Genomic DNA, 18,884 nt, shown 5'->3' with positions numbered 1-18,884 from the left:
GGGGGGCTTACGGGGGTTGGAGGTTGAAACCCTACCTAGTAGATGTAAGCATAGCGCTACATCGCTAACCTGTTGTTACTTTGTAATTTGTAGACGAACTAATGTAGGTTTTAAACAAAAAACAAAAAAATAATGTAAAAGCAAGGACATTTGCCAAACATAAAACATTATTAAAAAGCAAACTGTCCAACCTTCCTAGCCGGCTTCTTTTCAGTCGTTACCGGGAAAACAAGGTTAGTTTATATCTAGTCTACGACACTGTATGGTGAATACTGAAACAATAAAAGAAAAGAAAAGATTGTTTGTTTGTTTGAGTGGTTTTACGTCCACTTTTCTACCGAGTAGTCCGTTTATCCAACAGACGAGTTGGAAGCACTCGTCACCACTCGGCAGATTCCGTACCTATATACATATACCGGCATTGGCCGAGGTTAGCCATATAGCCAGCGAGGTGAAAATGTCGCACAAAGAAGTCGGACCTGTACGTGTAAGACGACATCGCCAAAGACTTCCCACAGAATGACAAAACATCGAGCAGGTGGTTCGGAGGGGAAACTTGACATCAGATTTATACAAAAAAGAAGCGCGTCTCTGACAGGTCATTTATCTCCTCAAACGGAACTATCAGGTACGAGATCACCTCTACGTGCAGATTTTTATTCGAATTTGCTGACACAAGGAAAAAGCGTGGTAACATATCAGGTCATTAAAAAATCCGTATAATGGAAACACTGAAAGCCTTAGTGCTCTATAGGGAAACTAAAGTACAGTGAACACTTCTGTAGTCCGGATACTCTCTTTGCCGGAACATTTGTGTGCAGTGGCAATTTCGAAAGTAAGGAAGCTCTGTTAAACCAGAAACTTGTGTGAATTAGAAGTTTATTATGTCAGAATGCTCTGTATACCAGGCAAGTTTGTACAGTCGAAACTTCCAGAGTCAGGTTGCTCTGTAAAACCGTAATTTTATGTATACTGGATACTTCCTAAGACGAAATACTTTGTATACTGAATGACTTTTGAACATATAAGGACAATGAAGATCTCGTTTTTATTGATACTCTGTAACACAGAAACCTGTATACTCTAGAAACCTGTATACTATAGAAACCTGTATACTGTAGACATATGTTTAATATAGTAATCTGTATACTATAGAAATCTGTATACTATAAAAACCTGTATACTATAAAAACATTTATACTTTATATTTCTAATTCCGTGTATCTATTGTTGACCAATGACCTATTATTAGCGATAATTGACATCAATCTGGACGGTCAGTCACAAGACTTTCGCGAAGTACATATAAGTATTTTAGGATCCCTGTCTCACTACACTGACGTTTTTCATATATTCACAGTAACCTCCCCTTACACGTTACTTCCGTTTGGTAAAACATCACTAAAGTGTTGGGCCCGGTGGTCACTTCCGTAGACTAGGTACCTAGCTCAGTCCGTTAGAGCGCTAGCATAACCGTCTGAAGTCCCAGGTTCGAATCCCTGTCTAGCCATTATAGTCATGCCTATAAAAACTGTTTCAAATCCTTTGTTACAAGAAATGGCATTGTCGCTTTTATTTGCATTTTAAAACAACAACAATAAAATGACGTTGACTTGTAACCTTCGTCTTTCTGATATCATCGACCTATTTACAATGTAACTTGCAACAAATATGTGTTCAGATTCCTAACATAACTTTGTTGATATATATTCATATATATATAGTACAGCTTGGTACAACGTCTGGCTGGACATTAGTTTTGTAAATAATTGCATTTATGATCTGTAAAAATCGACCAAGGTCTGAAATGTTCATGTATCCTAAGTCAGCTACAGTTCAAGGTCGACCATTGTTCGAACCAATGACAAAAGTTCATACCCTCATTAAGAGAGAACTTTATGTTAATTTATATAAATCTCGTGAATTATGTATGTTTGGTGCCTCCAGGTGTTTCCCTAGTGAAAACGATTTAGGCATCATATACAGAAATGTATCTTTCTAACCCCCAATGATATAAAGGAGAACATGTGTCCTGTCGACCCAGAACGAGAAATATCCTGGTAGAATGGCGCTACTAGTGAGTGTGGTGAGGTATCAACTCACCAGAGCACGAACCAGGTGTGTAATAAAACTATACTTAATTAATAGAATCGGTAAACTCACCGACTAGCTCAGATAAGCGTTTAAATGTTAACGAATTTTATAGATATCGTGTATAGAAGTCTGAAATATAAATATAGTAAGAGAGTTCCTAGGTTCTTCAACTATGTTGTTTTCGCCTCTACCAACAGTTCTAACTATTTTAGCTTGACGAGTGCCACGTGTGGTTCCGGAACACAATATTCCGGAAACACTCACATTGCTGCAAGACTGTTCCAGGGACCTTTCGGCTGTCCTATCATGTATATTGTGTTCTCAAAACAGGACGGCTTTTTAGTTAAATATTCATGTAGTCTATACCATAATATAGATTCCAATTTTTGTTTTCATAAATAGATATTCTATCCTCTTTTCTTTTCTGTTACAAGTTGATATTTCGACACGTGGTTCTTAAAATAGAACGCTAAACACAATCAGGGTCACGCAGGCCCTTGGATAGGTTTAGCTGTTCCAAGAAAGGACACTTTGGTATTTTGTTAAGTATTGAGAGGTTACGTTCCATATAAGCGGACATTATAAGTAGTTCAAGTGTTTTAGAGTAAGAGGAGGTTCTGATTAAATTTCTTCTCTAAACTAGCATCCTTTTGAAAAAATGGATTTCTGAAAATGATAAACCCTCGCACGGCGCGTAAATTAAGACATTTTGTTTTCGTTATTATTTTTTTTTTAAATGAAAGTGTCTGTGTAACCGTCATCAGAAGCCAATAAAGCGGATAAAAGTATTGATATAAAAATGATCAATAAGTGAAAGTTACATACATAACAATTCTGCTTTGCATAGCTTGACATTTTTTTGGGCTCTTTTTTTCACAACTGTCCCGTTTTTTCACAACTGTCCCGTTCTTTCACAACTGTCCCGTTTTTTCACAACTATCCCGTTCACAAATGTCCCGTTTTTTCACAACTGTCCCGTTTTTTCACAACTGTCCCGTTCTTTCACAACTGTCCCGTTCACAACTGTCCCGTTCTTTCACAACTGTCCTGTTCACAACTGTCCCGTTCTTTCACAACCGTCCTGTTTTTGGTCGACTGAGCTTCACAGTTATTTTCCCCATGTGAAGACACGTGATACATACAGGGAGTACAATACCGTATATTAACTTACTTTAAACTTCATAAATTCCTGATTAATCTACACGTCCCGAGATGTTGTGAAATGAAACATATCACTATTATTGTCAGGTCTGATGACAAGGTGTACAAACAAGGTTTGATAATCTGTCAACAATTATGTTTACATTTGTGGTAAATAAACAATAATTAAGTAACTAGATCCGGTAGCGAGAGTACTTCACACGTACAAAGTCCCCTTAACGTACCAGATAAAGTCCCCTTATCTGGGTAGTGCTACTATACAGAATAACGTACCGGATAAAGTCCCATTATCTGGGTAGTGCTAATATACAGAATAAAGTACCGGATCGCATGTTATCGATATCAGCTGAAGAATCGAAAATAGGGATGTTTATATAATTCAAATCGACAAGTGTACTCGGCTATCATCACATTGACAACAAGCTTATTTAAGAAATTCGATGACAGTTTAGATATAGGACTGTTTGTGTGTAGCGCCTGGGTTTCCTTTTTGTTCTTCGTGTCCAGAAAACAGGTTCTTTGAAATGATGTAAAATGCATTCTTCGTTAAAACATTGGTGTAGACATATGAAAACCTCGGAACTTCTCGGATTCTTGAGTACGATTGTGTGTTCGTACACTTTTAAGATGTTCCATTATATAAATGGGCCCGAACGTCCACGCTATTGCCATACATGAGATTGTTAAGTAAGAGAGAGAAAAAATATGAATATCACGCGTGATAATTTTGTATACAATTTGCAAATAGTTCAGCTAGATTAATAAACCGAGCTAAATCAGAAGTTTATTGACAAGGATCATGCATCATAAAGAAGCCATTGGCTTAACTCGATTCCAGTGATTCCAGAAAACTGTGATCCATCACCTGTGATCAGGTTTCTCACTTCAGGCTCTGTCTAGAATTTGGAGGTTCCCGAGTTCGAACCCCGGTCTCGACGCTCAATTGCATCTGTTATAGATCAATATATTTGGCTCAAGTTTTGAAAAAAACGATTCACGAAATGAGGATCAGTCGAGCTTCCACTTAAAAACAATATATTATCACTGTGACTTAATCGTCTATAGAATAACGCGGCGTTAAACCCTGCCCTCCGTCGTGCCCTGTTATCGGATAGTAATTAACACTACGGTAACTAGTCGATAAATCGATTGTGCTTGAATGGGATTTTATCAGCAGTCAAAACTAGACGAAAACATTATATACTGTATATAATCATCATCGATCGTTCAATTGCCAAACGTACGTATACATGCACAGATGAAGAAATACAGTGTATGTATAAATACAGTGTATGTATGAATACAGTGTATGTATAAATACAGTTTATGTATAAACACAGTGTATGTATAAATACAGTGTATGTATAAATACAGTGTATATATAAATACAGTTTATGCATAAATACAGTTTAGGTATAAATACAGTGTATATATGAATACAGTTTATGTATAAATACAGTGTATGTATAAATACAGTTTATGTATAAATACAGTGTATATATAAATACAGTTTATTTATAAATACAGTGTATGTATGAATACAGTGTATGTATAAATACAGTTTATGTATAAATACAGTGTATATATAAATACAGTGTATGTATAAATACAGTTTATGCATACATAGAGTTTATGTATAAATACAGTTTATGTATAAATACAGTGTATGTATACATACAGTGTATGTATGAATACAGTGTATGTATAAATACAGTGTATGTATAAATACAGTGTATGTATAAATACAGTTCATGTATAAATACAGTGTATGTATAAATACAGTTTATGTATAAATACAGTGTATGTATAAATACAGTTTATGTATAAATACAGTGTATGTATAAATACAGTGTATATATAAATACAGTTTATGCATAAATAGAGTTTATGCATAAATAGAGTTTATATATAAATACAGTGTATGTATAAATACAGTTTATGTATAAATACAGTTTATGTATAAATACAGTTGTACTACCTAGTATGTGACCGAAATGTCCACATCTGTAATTGTTATGTGCAGTAGTATTGGAAACATCGAAAACATCCCGTATCATACAGTCGTTATGCAAATACATCAACGATCAATTACACAGTGTAGTATATCATTTTATCCGCTCTCTATTTATTTCCCCACTGTTTCATATTGTCTTTATGATCAGATAATTGGTCGTTGTAGACAGATGGTCGTTTTAGATACAGGTGGTCGTTATAGACATGCATCTTGTAAGTAAGTGGTCTTTATAAACAGGTTGCCTATATAAACAGTCGTTCTGTATAAACATCCATTTCTGTCATTAAATACAGACAGAACTCACAAGTGGCTTCATTATAATTAACAGGTGGTTGGACAGGTTGTATTTTAAACAGACGGTAGTATAGATAGGTGGTTTGATAGACATGAGCCACTTTAGACCAGTTTCTCTGCTTTATACTCGCTAAAACGGAAAGTTAAACATTAACATTACACACGTCGTATGCAATAAAAAAAACACTCTCTAAATACATAAGCTGATATCACGTTTGAAATATTACAACATGGTTATATATACGTAAACGTTTGTACAACAAACACTCACACAAACAATTAGTACGTGTGTATTCCTCTCACTGACAGTCTGTGTATGAGTCTACGTGCACTGACCATCTGCCTAAATACTATCCACCCAAGGTGAAGGCCGCGCAGTCAATTTATCGCCTGCATAAACATCCTGCTCGTTGCCTTCTGTTGTGATCTGCGCACTCACAGCATTTACGTCACAAACCTCAACTCACGTGTAGGGAGCTAATCTGTCCTGTGATAACCGTGGGAAGAACAGTCGACTGTCGACTAGTATTTTTCTGCAGATCAGAACTTTTGGAGATGACATTTTGGGGATTGAGTGGTTGTGTTGGATGTTGAGTGGAAATGTAGACGACGCAAATCTCACGTTTGATTTCGACAACAACAGTCTCCTTTTATTATTTGATGGGCCCCACGGTCGTTTTGATTTTGGGAGTTTACGTGTTATGACTGTGGGATAATTGGAAAGGTAAAACACTACACACGATAATAACATCATCCTCATCTTGTTTGCTACATTTTCAATTTTTGAATCTGCAGTACTTGTTTAAATAGAAATTTCAAGAAAGGGCATGATGAAGAAATATCCCCGGGCTTAGAAATATCCCCTTTTCGCGGGCTTAGAAAGATCCCCTTTTCGCGGGCTTAGGAAGATCCCCTTTTTTCCCTTTTCGCGGGTTTAGGAAGATCCCCTTTTCGCGGGCCTAGGAAGATCCACTTTTCGCGGGCTTAAAAAGATCCCGTTTTTGCGGGCTAGGAAGATACCCTTTTCGCGGGCTTAGGAATTTTTAAACATATTTTATTGCAAATATATATTTAAAAAAGAATTGGACACAAATTTCCACAACTTATCACAGTCCTTTTCTTCAAATACATGAATATAAACAATAACTTGATAAGGTAATTTACGCAATATATATAAATTATGTTTTTATATGGAAATAGAAAATAGAGAGGAAGAAAATGCGGATAGAGAAACGAAGTAAAGGATAGTAGCACAGGTAGAGTCGGAGAAAAAAGAGTGATGGAGAGAGAAAGATGATCACATTCAGCCAAACCGGTTGCATTTGCTGATATAATTTCGGACAGATTTTGCAATTGAGGTATTTTCATCATTGCTGAATTTAGGATCGCCATATAGGAGCAAGTATAAATGGCTTAGGAAGATCCCCTTTTCGCGGGCTTAGGAAGATCCCCTTTTCGCGGGAGTTACGTACTTGTCATAATTAAAACAGAGCACCGTGTTTATTATCCGGTGTGTTAGCTAGCGCTTGTTATTTATAGTTATCATTTTACATACGCAACAAGAAGTAAGCGAGAAAATATTAACGTCCTCTCGTTCACAGGGAGAGGAATACACACAGACGCGACATACTATCTGCATAGAGATAGACGGCCCGCTATGATAATAACACAACCCTTCGGATAGAAACCGAGCACCAAAATCTCAAATGATTTTCTCAGCGATTGGTTAGCTTTCTCATCAAAACGGTGATATTTAAACTCCGAAATGTTCATTCAAAAATACCCAAACCAACCAAAACAAACATAAAATGAAGATTTATTTTATGTTAAGCGTTTGTAAGTGTCGATTTTAAATTCATATAAAAGCTAATTATCTGTTAATCAATGAAAAAGATAGGCATGTTGTAAATAAACTTGTGTGTCCGTTTCGTGTTAAGCTGACAAGGCAATCACAAACTTGGATCTTTGGTTCAAATGATAAACGTACGCTTCCTAGCGTAAACAAGATGGTCTCACCAAGGAAACGACGTCCAGACCGAGACTTCCCGCCAACATGGAAACACGTGTTTCATTCCTACCACAGCTACACATGTTCCTGTAAACAATCTAAAAATAACACCTCACGGACCCCTAAACAATGGCTCTGTCCAGCCTGACAGGCCTAAATGGTCAAAGGCCAATATTGATGCAAACCGGTGTTGACAAAATGTTATGTCTAAGTACTTCAAAGTTTGGAATAGATTTAAAACATGGTTAGAGATAAAAAGAGAAATTCATTCGTCTGAAGAAAATGAACCTAATGATAGTGCTCTGCCCCTCCCCCCTCCCAACAACAACAACAACAACAACGAAGGAAAATACTTCCAATATTTGGCTCAGTTATTTCAAGTTTTCAACCATGTGTATAAACAGTCCATGTACATTGTATATTCATTCTGAAGTCGCAAATAATAACGACCCATGTGTGTATATATATATTTAGCCTTCCCCTCTATCAACCTGTCCCCCTTTAAACCCGACAGTTAATGGCACCCTACATGCTCGAAAACATGTCAGAAAAGGTCGGCTTTATAATGCCGTAGTCATTAAGTTCTACAGACAAAGGGTCGACAGTCACACAGAATCGCCGTGACAGAAGGTTGTTATACAACATTGAGCTCGGTCACATTACAGTACTGGCATACACATCTAGACCACAGGGACCTGCGAATTTGTTACAGCTAGATTTGGACCTGACTTAGGGTGCCCAGATTAATTTTACATGTTACCTAGGGGTAAAGATCAACTTTCGGTAAAAAAAGTCACTTTTACCGAACGTCAGTCTTAGCCCCTAAAACAGTCCCGTAAAATTAATCTGAACACTTTAGTTTAGGTCCAAATAAAGCTGTTACAAATTCTCAGGTCTCTGCGGTCTAGACTGACAACCTAACCATATTAATATATATATACGACAACATGGAGCGTGAAATGATATGCATGAATCATAACTTTTGAAATACTGAAGCGATCGTCGTTGGTTATTATTTTTGTGTAACATGTATATATGCGCAGACGTGCTGATGACACACTAATGATGAATACATATATATATACATAAAATCACAACAGACAGCAAGGCCTTTATATTCTCCTACGCAAGAACCTGCTCCTTGTGTAAGACATATCGGAGAGTAGATATACAACGACATACAAATAGTACAGTATATCTTACTAACTTACAATGATACATATATTATCTTCTCTCTCTCTATATATATGTGTATGTATACACTTTGTCTATTTGACTGTGACCGGCCCTTTCAAGGTTTTATATGTGTAGTACCAATGATGTGTATGCATATATATATATATGTGTGTGTGTGTGTGTGTGTGTGTGTGTGTGTATACACTTTGTCTATTTGACTGGCCGGCCGGATCTGCTTGTTAGAATCGCCCTCAATCAAAGCAATATAAGCGCCAAAGTGATCATTGTCATATAGGTCGCTAATGTTATGACATTTTCAATATAGATCGCTAATATAATGTCATTTTCAATATAGATCGCTAATATAATGACATTGTCAAAACAGATCGCTGACAAAACACGATTGGGACTGTCAAACATGTTATGGTAGTTTTATAAAGGTACCGTGGTAGCTATATATAGGCGATATTTATAGATAGGTGGTAGTTATTGACAGGTGGTAGTTATGGACAGGTGGTAATTATAGACAGGTGTTAGTTATAAACAGGTGGTAGTTAAAGACAGGTGGTAGTTATAGACAGAAGGTAGTTATATAAAGGTACCGTGGTAGCTATATATAGACGATATTTATAGACAGGAGGTAGTTATAGACAGGTGGTAGATATATACAGGTGCTAGTTATAGACAGGTGGTATTTATAGACAGGTGGTAGTTATATATAGGTGGTAGTTATAGACAGGTGGTAGTTATAGACAGGTGGTAGTTATAGGCAAGAGGTAGTAATAGACAGGTGGTAGTTATAGACAGGTGGTAGTTATATAAAGGTACCGTGGTAGCTATATATAGGCGATATTTATAGACAGGAGGTAGTTATAGACAGGTGGTAGTAATAGACAGGTGGTAGTTATAGACAGGTGTTAGTTATAGACAGGAGGTAGTTATAGACAGGTGGTAGTAATAGACAGGAGGTAGTTATATAAAGGTACCGTGGTAGCTATATATAGGCGATATTTATAGATAGGTGGTAGTTATAGACAGGTGGTAGTAATAGACAGGTGGTAGTTGTAGACAGGTGGTAGTAATAGACAGGGGGTAGTTATATAAAGGTACCGTGGTTGCTATATATAGGCGATATTTATAGACAGGAGGTAGTTATAGACAGGTGGTAGTTATAGACAGGAGGTAGTAATAGACAGGTGGTAGTAATAGACAGGAGGTAGTAATAGACAGGTGGTAGATATAGACAGGTGGTAGTAATAGACAGGTGGTAGTTATAGACAGGAGGTAGTAATAGACAGGTGGTAGTAATAGACAGGAGGTAGTAATAGACATGTGGTAGATATATACAGGTGGTAGTAATAGACAGGTGGTAGTTATAGACAGGAGGTAGTAATAGACAGGTGGTAGTAATAGACAGGAGGTAGTAATAGACATGTGGTAGATATATACAGGTGGTAGTAATAGACAGGTGGTAGTTATAGACAGGAGGTAGTAATAGACAGGTGGTAGTAATAGACAGGAGGTAGTAATAGACATGTGGTAGATATATACAGGTGGTAGTAATAGACAGGTGGTAGTTATAGACAGGAGGTAGTAATAGACAGGTGGTAGTAATAGACAGGAGGTAGTAATAGACATGTGGTAGATATATACAGGTGGTAGTAATAGACAGGTGGTAGTTATAGACAGGAGGTAGTAATAGACAGGTGGTAGTAATAGACAGGAGGTAGTAATAGACATGTGGTAGATATATACAGGTGGTAGTAATAGACAGGTGGTAGTTATAGACAGGAGGTAGTAATAGACAGGTGGTAGTAATAGACAGGAGGTAGTAATAGACATGTGGTAGATATATACAGGTGGTAGTAATAGACAGGTGGTAGTTATAGACAGGAGGTAGTAATAGACAGGTGGTAGTAATAGACAGGAGGTAGTAATAGACATGTGGTAGATATATACAGGTGGTAGTAATAGACAGGTGGTAGTTATAGACAGGAGGTAGTAATAGACAGGTGGTAGTAATAGACAGGAGGTAGTAATAGACATGTGGTAGATATAGACAGGTGGTAGTAATAGACAGGTGGTAGTTATAGACAGGAGGTAGTAATAGACAGGTGGTAGTAATAGACAGGAGGTAGTAATAGACATGTGGTAGATATATACAGGTGGTAGTAATAGACAGGTGGTAGTTATAGACAGGAGGTAGTAATAGACAGGTGGTAGTAATAGACAGGAGGTAGTAATAGACATGTGGTAGATATATACAGGTGGTAGTAATAGACAGGTGGTAGTTATAGACAGGAGGTAGTAATAGACAGGTGGTAGTAATAGACAGGAGGTAGTAATAGACATGTGGTAGATATATACAGGTGGTAGTAATAGACAGGTGGTAGTTATAGACAGGAGGTAGTAATAGACAGGTGGTAGTAATAGACAGGAGGTAGTAATAGACATGTGGTAGATATATACAGGTGGTAGTAATAGACAGGTGGTAGTTATAGACAGGAGGTAGTAATAGACAGGTGGTAGTAATAGACAGGAGGTAGTAATAGACATGTGGTAGATATATACAGGTGGTAGTAATAGACAGGTGGTAGTTATAGACAGGAGGTAGTAATAGACAGGTGGTAGTAATAGACAGGAGGTAGTAATAGACATGTGGTAGATATATACAGGTGGTAGTAATAGACAGGTGGTAGTTATAGACAGGAGGTAGTAATAGACAGGTGGTAGTAATAGACAGGAGGTAGTAATAGACATGTGGTAGATATATACAGGTGGTAGTAATAGACAGGTGGTAGTTATAGACAGGAGGTAGTAATAGACAGGTGGTAGTAATAGACAGGAGGTAGTAATAGACATGTGGTAGATATATACAGGTGGTAGTAATAGACAGGTGGTAGTTATAGACAGGAGGTAGTAATAGACAGGTGGTAGTAATAGACAGGTGGTAGTTATAGACAGGTGGTAGTTATAGACAGGAGGTAGTAATAGACAGGTGGTAGTAATAGACAGGAGGTAGTAATAGACAGGTGTTAGTTATAGACAGGTGGTAGTTATAGACAGGAGGTAGTAATAGACAGGTGGTAGTAATAGACAGGAGGTAGTAATAGACAGGTGTTAGTTATAGACAGGTGGTAGTTATAGACAGGTGGTAGTAATAGACATGTGGTAGTAATAGACAGGTGGTAGTTATAGACAGGTGGTAGTAATAGACAGGAGGTAGTAATAGACATGTGGTAGTTATAGACAGGTGGTAGTAATAGACAGGTGGAAGTAATAGATAGGTGGTAGTTATAGACAGGTGGTAGTTATAGACAGGTGGTAGTAATAGACATGTGGTAGTAATAGACAGGTGGTAGTTATAGACAGGCGGTAGTAATAGACATGTGGTAGTTATAGACAGGGGGTAGTAATAGACAGGAGGTAGTTATATAAAGGCACAGTGGTAGCTATTTATAGGCGATATTTATAGATAGGTGGTAGTTATAGACAGGAGGTAGTTATAGACAGGTGTTAGTTATAGACATGTGTTAGTTATAGACATGTGTTAGTTATAGACAGGTGGTAGTTATAGACAGGAGGTAGCTATATACAGGTGATAATTATATACATGTGGTAATTATAGACAGGCGATAGTTATAGACAGGTGGTAGTTATAGACAGGTGGTAGTTATATACAGGTGGTAGTTATCGACAGGTGGTAGTTATATATAGGTGGTAGTTATAGACAAATGGTAGTTATGGACAGGAGGTAGTAATAGACAGATGGTAGTTTTATAAAGGTACCGTGGTAGCTATATATAGGCGATATTTATAGATAGGCGGTAGTTATAGACAGGAGGTAGTAATAGCCAGGTGGTAGTTTTATAAAGGTCCCGTGTAGCTATATATAGGCGATATTTATGGATAGGTGGTAGTTATAGACAGGAGGTAGTAATAGACAGGTGGTAATTATAGACAGGTGTTAGTTATAGACAGGTGGTCGTTATAGACAGGTGGTAGTTATAGACAGGAGGTAGTAATAGACAGGTGGTAGTTATAGACATGTTGTAGATATATACAGGTGGTAGTTATAGACAGGTGGTAGTTATAGACAGGTGGTAGTAATAGACAGGTGTTAGTTATAGACAGGTGGTTGTTATATACAGGTTGTAGTTATAGACAGGTGGTTGTTATATATAGGTTGTAGTTATATACAGGTTGTAGTTATAAACAGGTTGTAGTTATAGACAGGTGGTTGTTATAGACATATGGTAGTTATAGACAGGTGGTAATTATAGACAGGTGGTTGTTATAGACAGTGGTAGTTATATACATGTGGTAGTTATAGACAGGTGGTAGTTATAGACAGGGATAGTTATAGACAGGTGGTAGTTATAAACATGTGGTAATTTCAGACAGTGGTCGTTATATGGAGGTGGTAGTTATAGACAGTGGTAGCTATAGACAGGTGATCATTATATACAGGTGGTAGCTATAGACATGTGGTTGTTACAGACTGGTGGTCATTATAGACATTGGTTGTTATAGACAGGTGTTCGTTATAGACAGGTGATAGTCACTAAGTATATAGGTAATATAGAGGTTCCAAGCTATCGACATGTTTTAAGATACACTTTACCTTGGATTATCCCGCCATTTTACTCTGACGAAATTGAAACCAACATTACAGAAGTATACCAATCATTTTATAGACTCAATTAATGTTGTTTCTATTTATAGAGACTCAATTAATGTTGTTTCTATTTATAGATCTTTAGGGTTTTATTTTTCACACAATTACAGGTTATTTTGGTTATTTTACAATAAACATTTCGGAAACAACATAAATCTTGATTTGCAGAAAAGGAACAAACCCTTATCATGTTGTACCTTGTAATGAAACGAAAGATAGAGATACAAAAAGTAACAAACCCTTATCATGTTGTATCTTGTAATGAAACGAAAGATAGAGATACAAAAAGGAACAAACCCTTATCATGTTGTGCCTTGTAATGAAACGAAAGATAGAGATACAAAAAGGAACAAACCCTTATCATGTTGTACCTTGTAACAAAACGAAAGATAGAGATACAAAAGTGATGACCTGGCGATGTGAAAACGTTTATCATTCCAAAATCCCATCTATTTTGATAATCACATGAACATCAAACACCTATCTGTCCCTATGATGGCGGTGACAGCTACATCATTTACCAAGCCCGAAATATCATCGGAAACAAAAAGTCGATTTTTGTTGCCGATGGCGTTCATATTGCTTTCAAGATAACACATAATAATTGATTGAACGTTCAATTAGCAATAAGAGCTAAACAAATCATTATTATTAATATGATTGCTAAATACACAAGAAGAGAATACGTCGGCTAACTAGGTAGGTATGTAATACAGCTGGTTTGCATGCAATACAAATGACCAAAAACTCAGGTCGATTTACTTCAAACCTATATAAATATACTAACTTTAGTACGTAAATAAGATTGGTTTTGATGCGCTACAAACAGCAATAATTGTTGGCATAAAACGTAGGTTGATCGCTCAGCTATAGCTCTAACTATAGACGACGCTGCACAGTTACACAAATCAGTGAGAAACATAAACCCATAATTAGCCTGACTCACTGCTAAGGAAGTAAAAGTGAGGATACAGATTGACCTGGAAGCACTGCAACAGGTCGTCAATTACTGTAAGCATCTTGTTTATAAACAGAACACATTAATACAGATCAGAGGACCAACCTTCACACACACATATATATCTATATCTATATAGGTTGCTGACCTGATTTTAAATGTCACGTTATAACGTAGATGGGGGACCCGGTGTAGTTGGCGCCAACACTGAGAGGTCAGTTACAGATGACACAGAAACATCCAGGAAGGATAAAAGTGTATGCAGTCCATAGCCACAGGGGAGGCGACACACGGTATTCTGTGTGTCTGTATATATCTATAGGGGAGGCGACACACGGTATTCTGTGTGTCTGTATATATCTATAGGGGAGGCGACACACGATATTCAGTGTGTCTGTGTGTGTCTGTATATATCTATAGGGGAGGCGACACATTGTATTCTGTGGGTCTGTATATATATCTATAGGGGATGCGACACATGGTATTCTGTGTGTCTGTATATATATATATATATAGGGGAGGCGACACATGGTATTCTGTGTGTCTGTGTATATATCTATAGGGGAGGCGACATATGGTATTCTGTGGGTCTGTATATATCTATAGGGGAGGCGACACACGATATTCAGTGGGTCTGTGTGTGTCTGTATATATCTATAGGGGAGGGGACACACGGTATTCTGTGTGTCTGTATATATCTAGTGGGGGGGCGACACACGATATTCAGTGTGTCTTTGTGTGTCTGTATATATCTATAGGGGAGGGGACACACGGTATTCTGTGTGTCTGTATATATCTAGTGGGGGGGCGACACACGATATTCAGTGTGTCTTTGTGTGTCTGTATATATCTATAGGGGAGGCGGCACACGATATTCAGTGTGTCTGTGTGTGTCTGTATATATCTATCGGGGAGGCGACACACGGTATTCTGTGTGTCTGTGTATATATCTATAGGGGAGGCGACCCATGGTATTCTGTGGGTCTGTGTATATATATATAGGGGAGGCGACACATGGTATTCTGTGTGTCTGTGTATATATCTATAGGGGAGGCGACACATGATATTCAGTGTGTCTGTGTGTGTCTGTATATATCTATAGGGGAGGCGACACATGGTATTCTGTGGGTCTGTATATATCTATATCTATAGGGAATGCGATACACGGTATTCTGTGGGTCTGTGTGGGTCTGTATATATATCTATAAGGAAGTATTCAATCTGAAACAGTCCAATCCTCATCCTATACAACTTGTGTGTATTCTGTTTGGAACCCTCGGTCTATACAACGTGTTGTGTATTCTATCTGAATTGATATGTTACCCTTGGCCTATGCAACGTGTTGTGTATTCTATCTGAATTCATGTTACCCTTGGCCTTTACAACGTATTGTGTATTCTATCTGAATTGATGTTACCCGTGGCCTATACAACGTACTGTATTTTCTATCTGAATTGATGTTACCGTTGGCCTATACAACGTGTTGTGTATTCTATCCGTATTGCTGTTACCATTGGCCTATACAACGTGTTGTGTATTCTATCTGTATTGATGTAATCCTTGGCCTATACAACGTGTTGTGTATTCTATCCGTATTGATGTTACCCTTGGCCTATACAATTGGTGTATATTACATATCCGAATATGTTATGTGTTCATTTTTGTCCATCGTCTCTTTAGCTGATGCTTCTATCTGTCAAAACCTACTACCATCTTTCCCACAAGCACGTTTTCCATACAAAAATAAATGTAAAACACTGTTTACATTTCATTGTCGTGTTACAGTATGCCTGATATCCCAGTAAGTGATCCTCAAAATCCTAACGATCAGGCTGTTGTTGCAAGTCACTGTGTTTTACCTCCATTCGAATGAACACTAATGCAATAATGCAAAAAAAGGGAATTCCAGAGAGGAATTAATTTCAAATTATACTGGTGAACCCTAAGTCATTGATCAGATCACGAGGTCGTCAATGTACACCCGGATCTACGTGAAGATTGTACGTATGATATTGTACATAGAATAATTGAAACTGTAAATAAATCATTGTCTATCTTGTTAGGTTCAGAACTGACAACCCTTCTTAAAAGGAAACACTGGTTTCGTATCTTACGTGGAAACCTAAATAAACATGGCAATTGAACCTTGAGTTTCCGAAGAATGGCAATGTAATCAGTAGTATTATATCTCTACCCCAGCCTCACAAAGATTCCTCCGAAAGAACACAATTGCTGTTATCAAAGTTCAAAAAGACTGCCTAACACAGTTTCCAAATCTCACCCAAATAACAGAGAACACTGTTACAAAACGTCCAGTCAGACTCCCAGAAGAGACATTGTTACTGTACCAATACAAAACGTCCAGTCAGACTCCCAGAAAAGACATTGTTACTATACCAATACAAAACGTTTAGTCAGACTCCCAGAAGAGACATTGTTACTGTACCAATACAAAAAGATCAGACATTCTTGAATGAACATTGTAACTAAACTTTAACTTCAGACTACCCAAAGGAAACATTGTAACTGTACCAAAAGCTGAGACAGACTTCCCAGATGAGGCATTGTAACTGTCCCAAAAGCTCAGACAAAATCCCCAGAAGAGGTATTGTAACTGTACCAAAAGCTCAGACAAAATCCCCAGCAGAGGGATTGTAACTGTACCAAAAGCTGAGACAGACTACCCAAAGGAAACATTGTAACTGTACCAAAAGCTGACACAGACTTCCCAGATGAGGCATTGTAACTGTACCAAAAGCTCAGACAAAATCCCCAGCAGAGGTATTGTAACTGTACCAAAAGCTGAGACAGACTTCCCAGATGAGGCATTGTTACTGTACCAAAAGCTCAGTCTGACTTCCCAGAAGAGACTTTGTAATTATGTTGAATGCTCATACTCCACAGAAGAGGATCATTGTAACTGGACCAAAAGCTCAGACAGACTTCCAAGAAAGGGCTTAGTATCTGTACCAAAAGCTCAGACAGACTTCCAAGAAAGGGCTTAGTATCTGTACCAAAAGCTCAGACAGACTTCCAAGAAAGGGCTTAGTATCTGTACCGAAAGAAGCATTGTAACTATATTAAAAGCGCAGTCTTCCCAGAAGGATCATTGTGAGTATACCCAAAACTCAGACTGACTCTAAAAAACATCCTCGAGGGACACAGAATGTATCCAAACCTGGAAGGACAGACGCCTTCTTTACTTAACTTCAAAGATACCGTTCACAACAGCGAATTGGAACCTTAGACTTGTCAAGTGGATCCGTATGATTTTATACGTTGCTGACCATGTTATCCAATGGCCAGTCCCTCAAAGTTCTAGCACAATCATCCCGAAGTCAGTGTCATCACAGACTCGAGGTGTCGTTATAACCATAGGAATACCCCGTGTATAAGGCCTGCTGTAGCCAATAAACACTCTAACGTACAACTAACAATCCAACAGTCAATATATACATGTAGCAGGGCTTGCAGGACAAACAACACGTAGAAAGGCACACGCATATACACATATGCTGCATGTACATGTTACACAAGGGAGTAACAACTGGTATCATTGTGTACGGTGGTTTGGTTATATGTATACATATACCAAAGGTTTTAGACCAAATCGTCGAAACTGGAATATCCCCATCCTAAGTGTAGCATAAATATGATAATTACAGGTATTTCTATGACGTAACGACTTACCTGCGGGATCTTGTCCTGAGGTTCAATCTAGATAAGGGTGGAGCATTCACCCCAGGGACGGAAAAAGCCTCCACCCGTCGACCCGGGGGGTCAGGGGCGGAATAATCGGCATTAGCCGTTTGATTGATGGGTTTTAATCCGGGCCGAACATAAGTCGTACTTTCCGAATCGAACGGTACACAATTCCCAAACTGAAAATCCGATTGTGGATCGGCCATACTTCCTGCTTTATATTTCCGATAGTAAATCCAAAGGATATCATATGCAGATCCCGCTGCACAGTTAGATCACAGAACACGAAAATCGTACATTTGTATATTACATAGCCAGATGCGGTATATTTATTCCACCATAACACCAGAATATACGATCATGTTGTTTACCATCAGTGTGTGTGTGTATACTAAACCCTGGTACTATACCAGCCTAGATCTCTCGCATGTGTTAGTTTAAATATAACCTACAGTATTTGTCAACAGCCAATCAAGGAGCCTGTTACATCCGGCTGTCGGCAGAGAACAAAGAGAACGAACTGCTGTTTGCAAAAGTGATTTTGATTGGTGCACATTCACCCTTAGCACGTGGCAATACACAGAAATAGCGATCGTAAGCTCAACAGCAAAATGACCTTGCCCTTTTATAACGCCAAGCTTTATTGCGTAGCAAAACGTGTTCATCCAGAATACTTGAAATGTGCCCAGTTTTATTTAAAGGTTTCAGGTTGTACGGTCTCCATGGCCTCAGTGATATCGCTACTCTATCCATCAGAAGCTACTGTATTGGTAAATGTAGCACCGAGGTCGGGAGACGA

General features: G+C 38.0%; 1 protein-coding gene across 1 annotated transcript in view; it reads right to left on the bottom strand.

The window, feature by feature from the left end:
* LOC110445865 (homeobox protein Mohawk-like) overlaps nucleotides 1-18,530 on the bottom strand; it is a 55,734-nt gene extending 37,204 nt beyond the window's left edge. Inside the window, exon 1 of the mRNA XM_021490693.1 lies at nucleotides 18,074-18,530. Coding sequence (XP_021346368.1) covers nucleotides 18,074-18,291 — 218 coding nt within the window. The 5' untranslated portion in view covers nucleotides 18,292-18,530. The remainder of the gene's footprint in view (nucleotides 1-18,073) is intronic.
* Between the last annotated feature and the right edge of the window lie 354 nt (nucleotides 18,531-18,884).

This window comes from Mizuhopecten yessoensis, unplaced genomic scaffold, assembly GCF_002113885.1.
Source record: "Mizuhopecten yessoensis strain PY_sf001 unplaced genomic scaffold, ASM211388v2 scaffold2397, whole genome shotgun sequence".
In the NCBI taxonomy this organism is placed as follows: domain Eukaryota; kingdom Metazoa; phylum Mollusca; class Bivalvia; order Pectinida; family Pectinidae; genus Mizuhopecten; species Mizuhopecten yessoensis.
The sequence above is the reverse complement of the archived record's forward strand: the minus strand, read 5'-3'. Positions and strand labels throughout refer to the sequence as shown.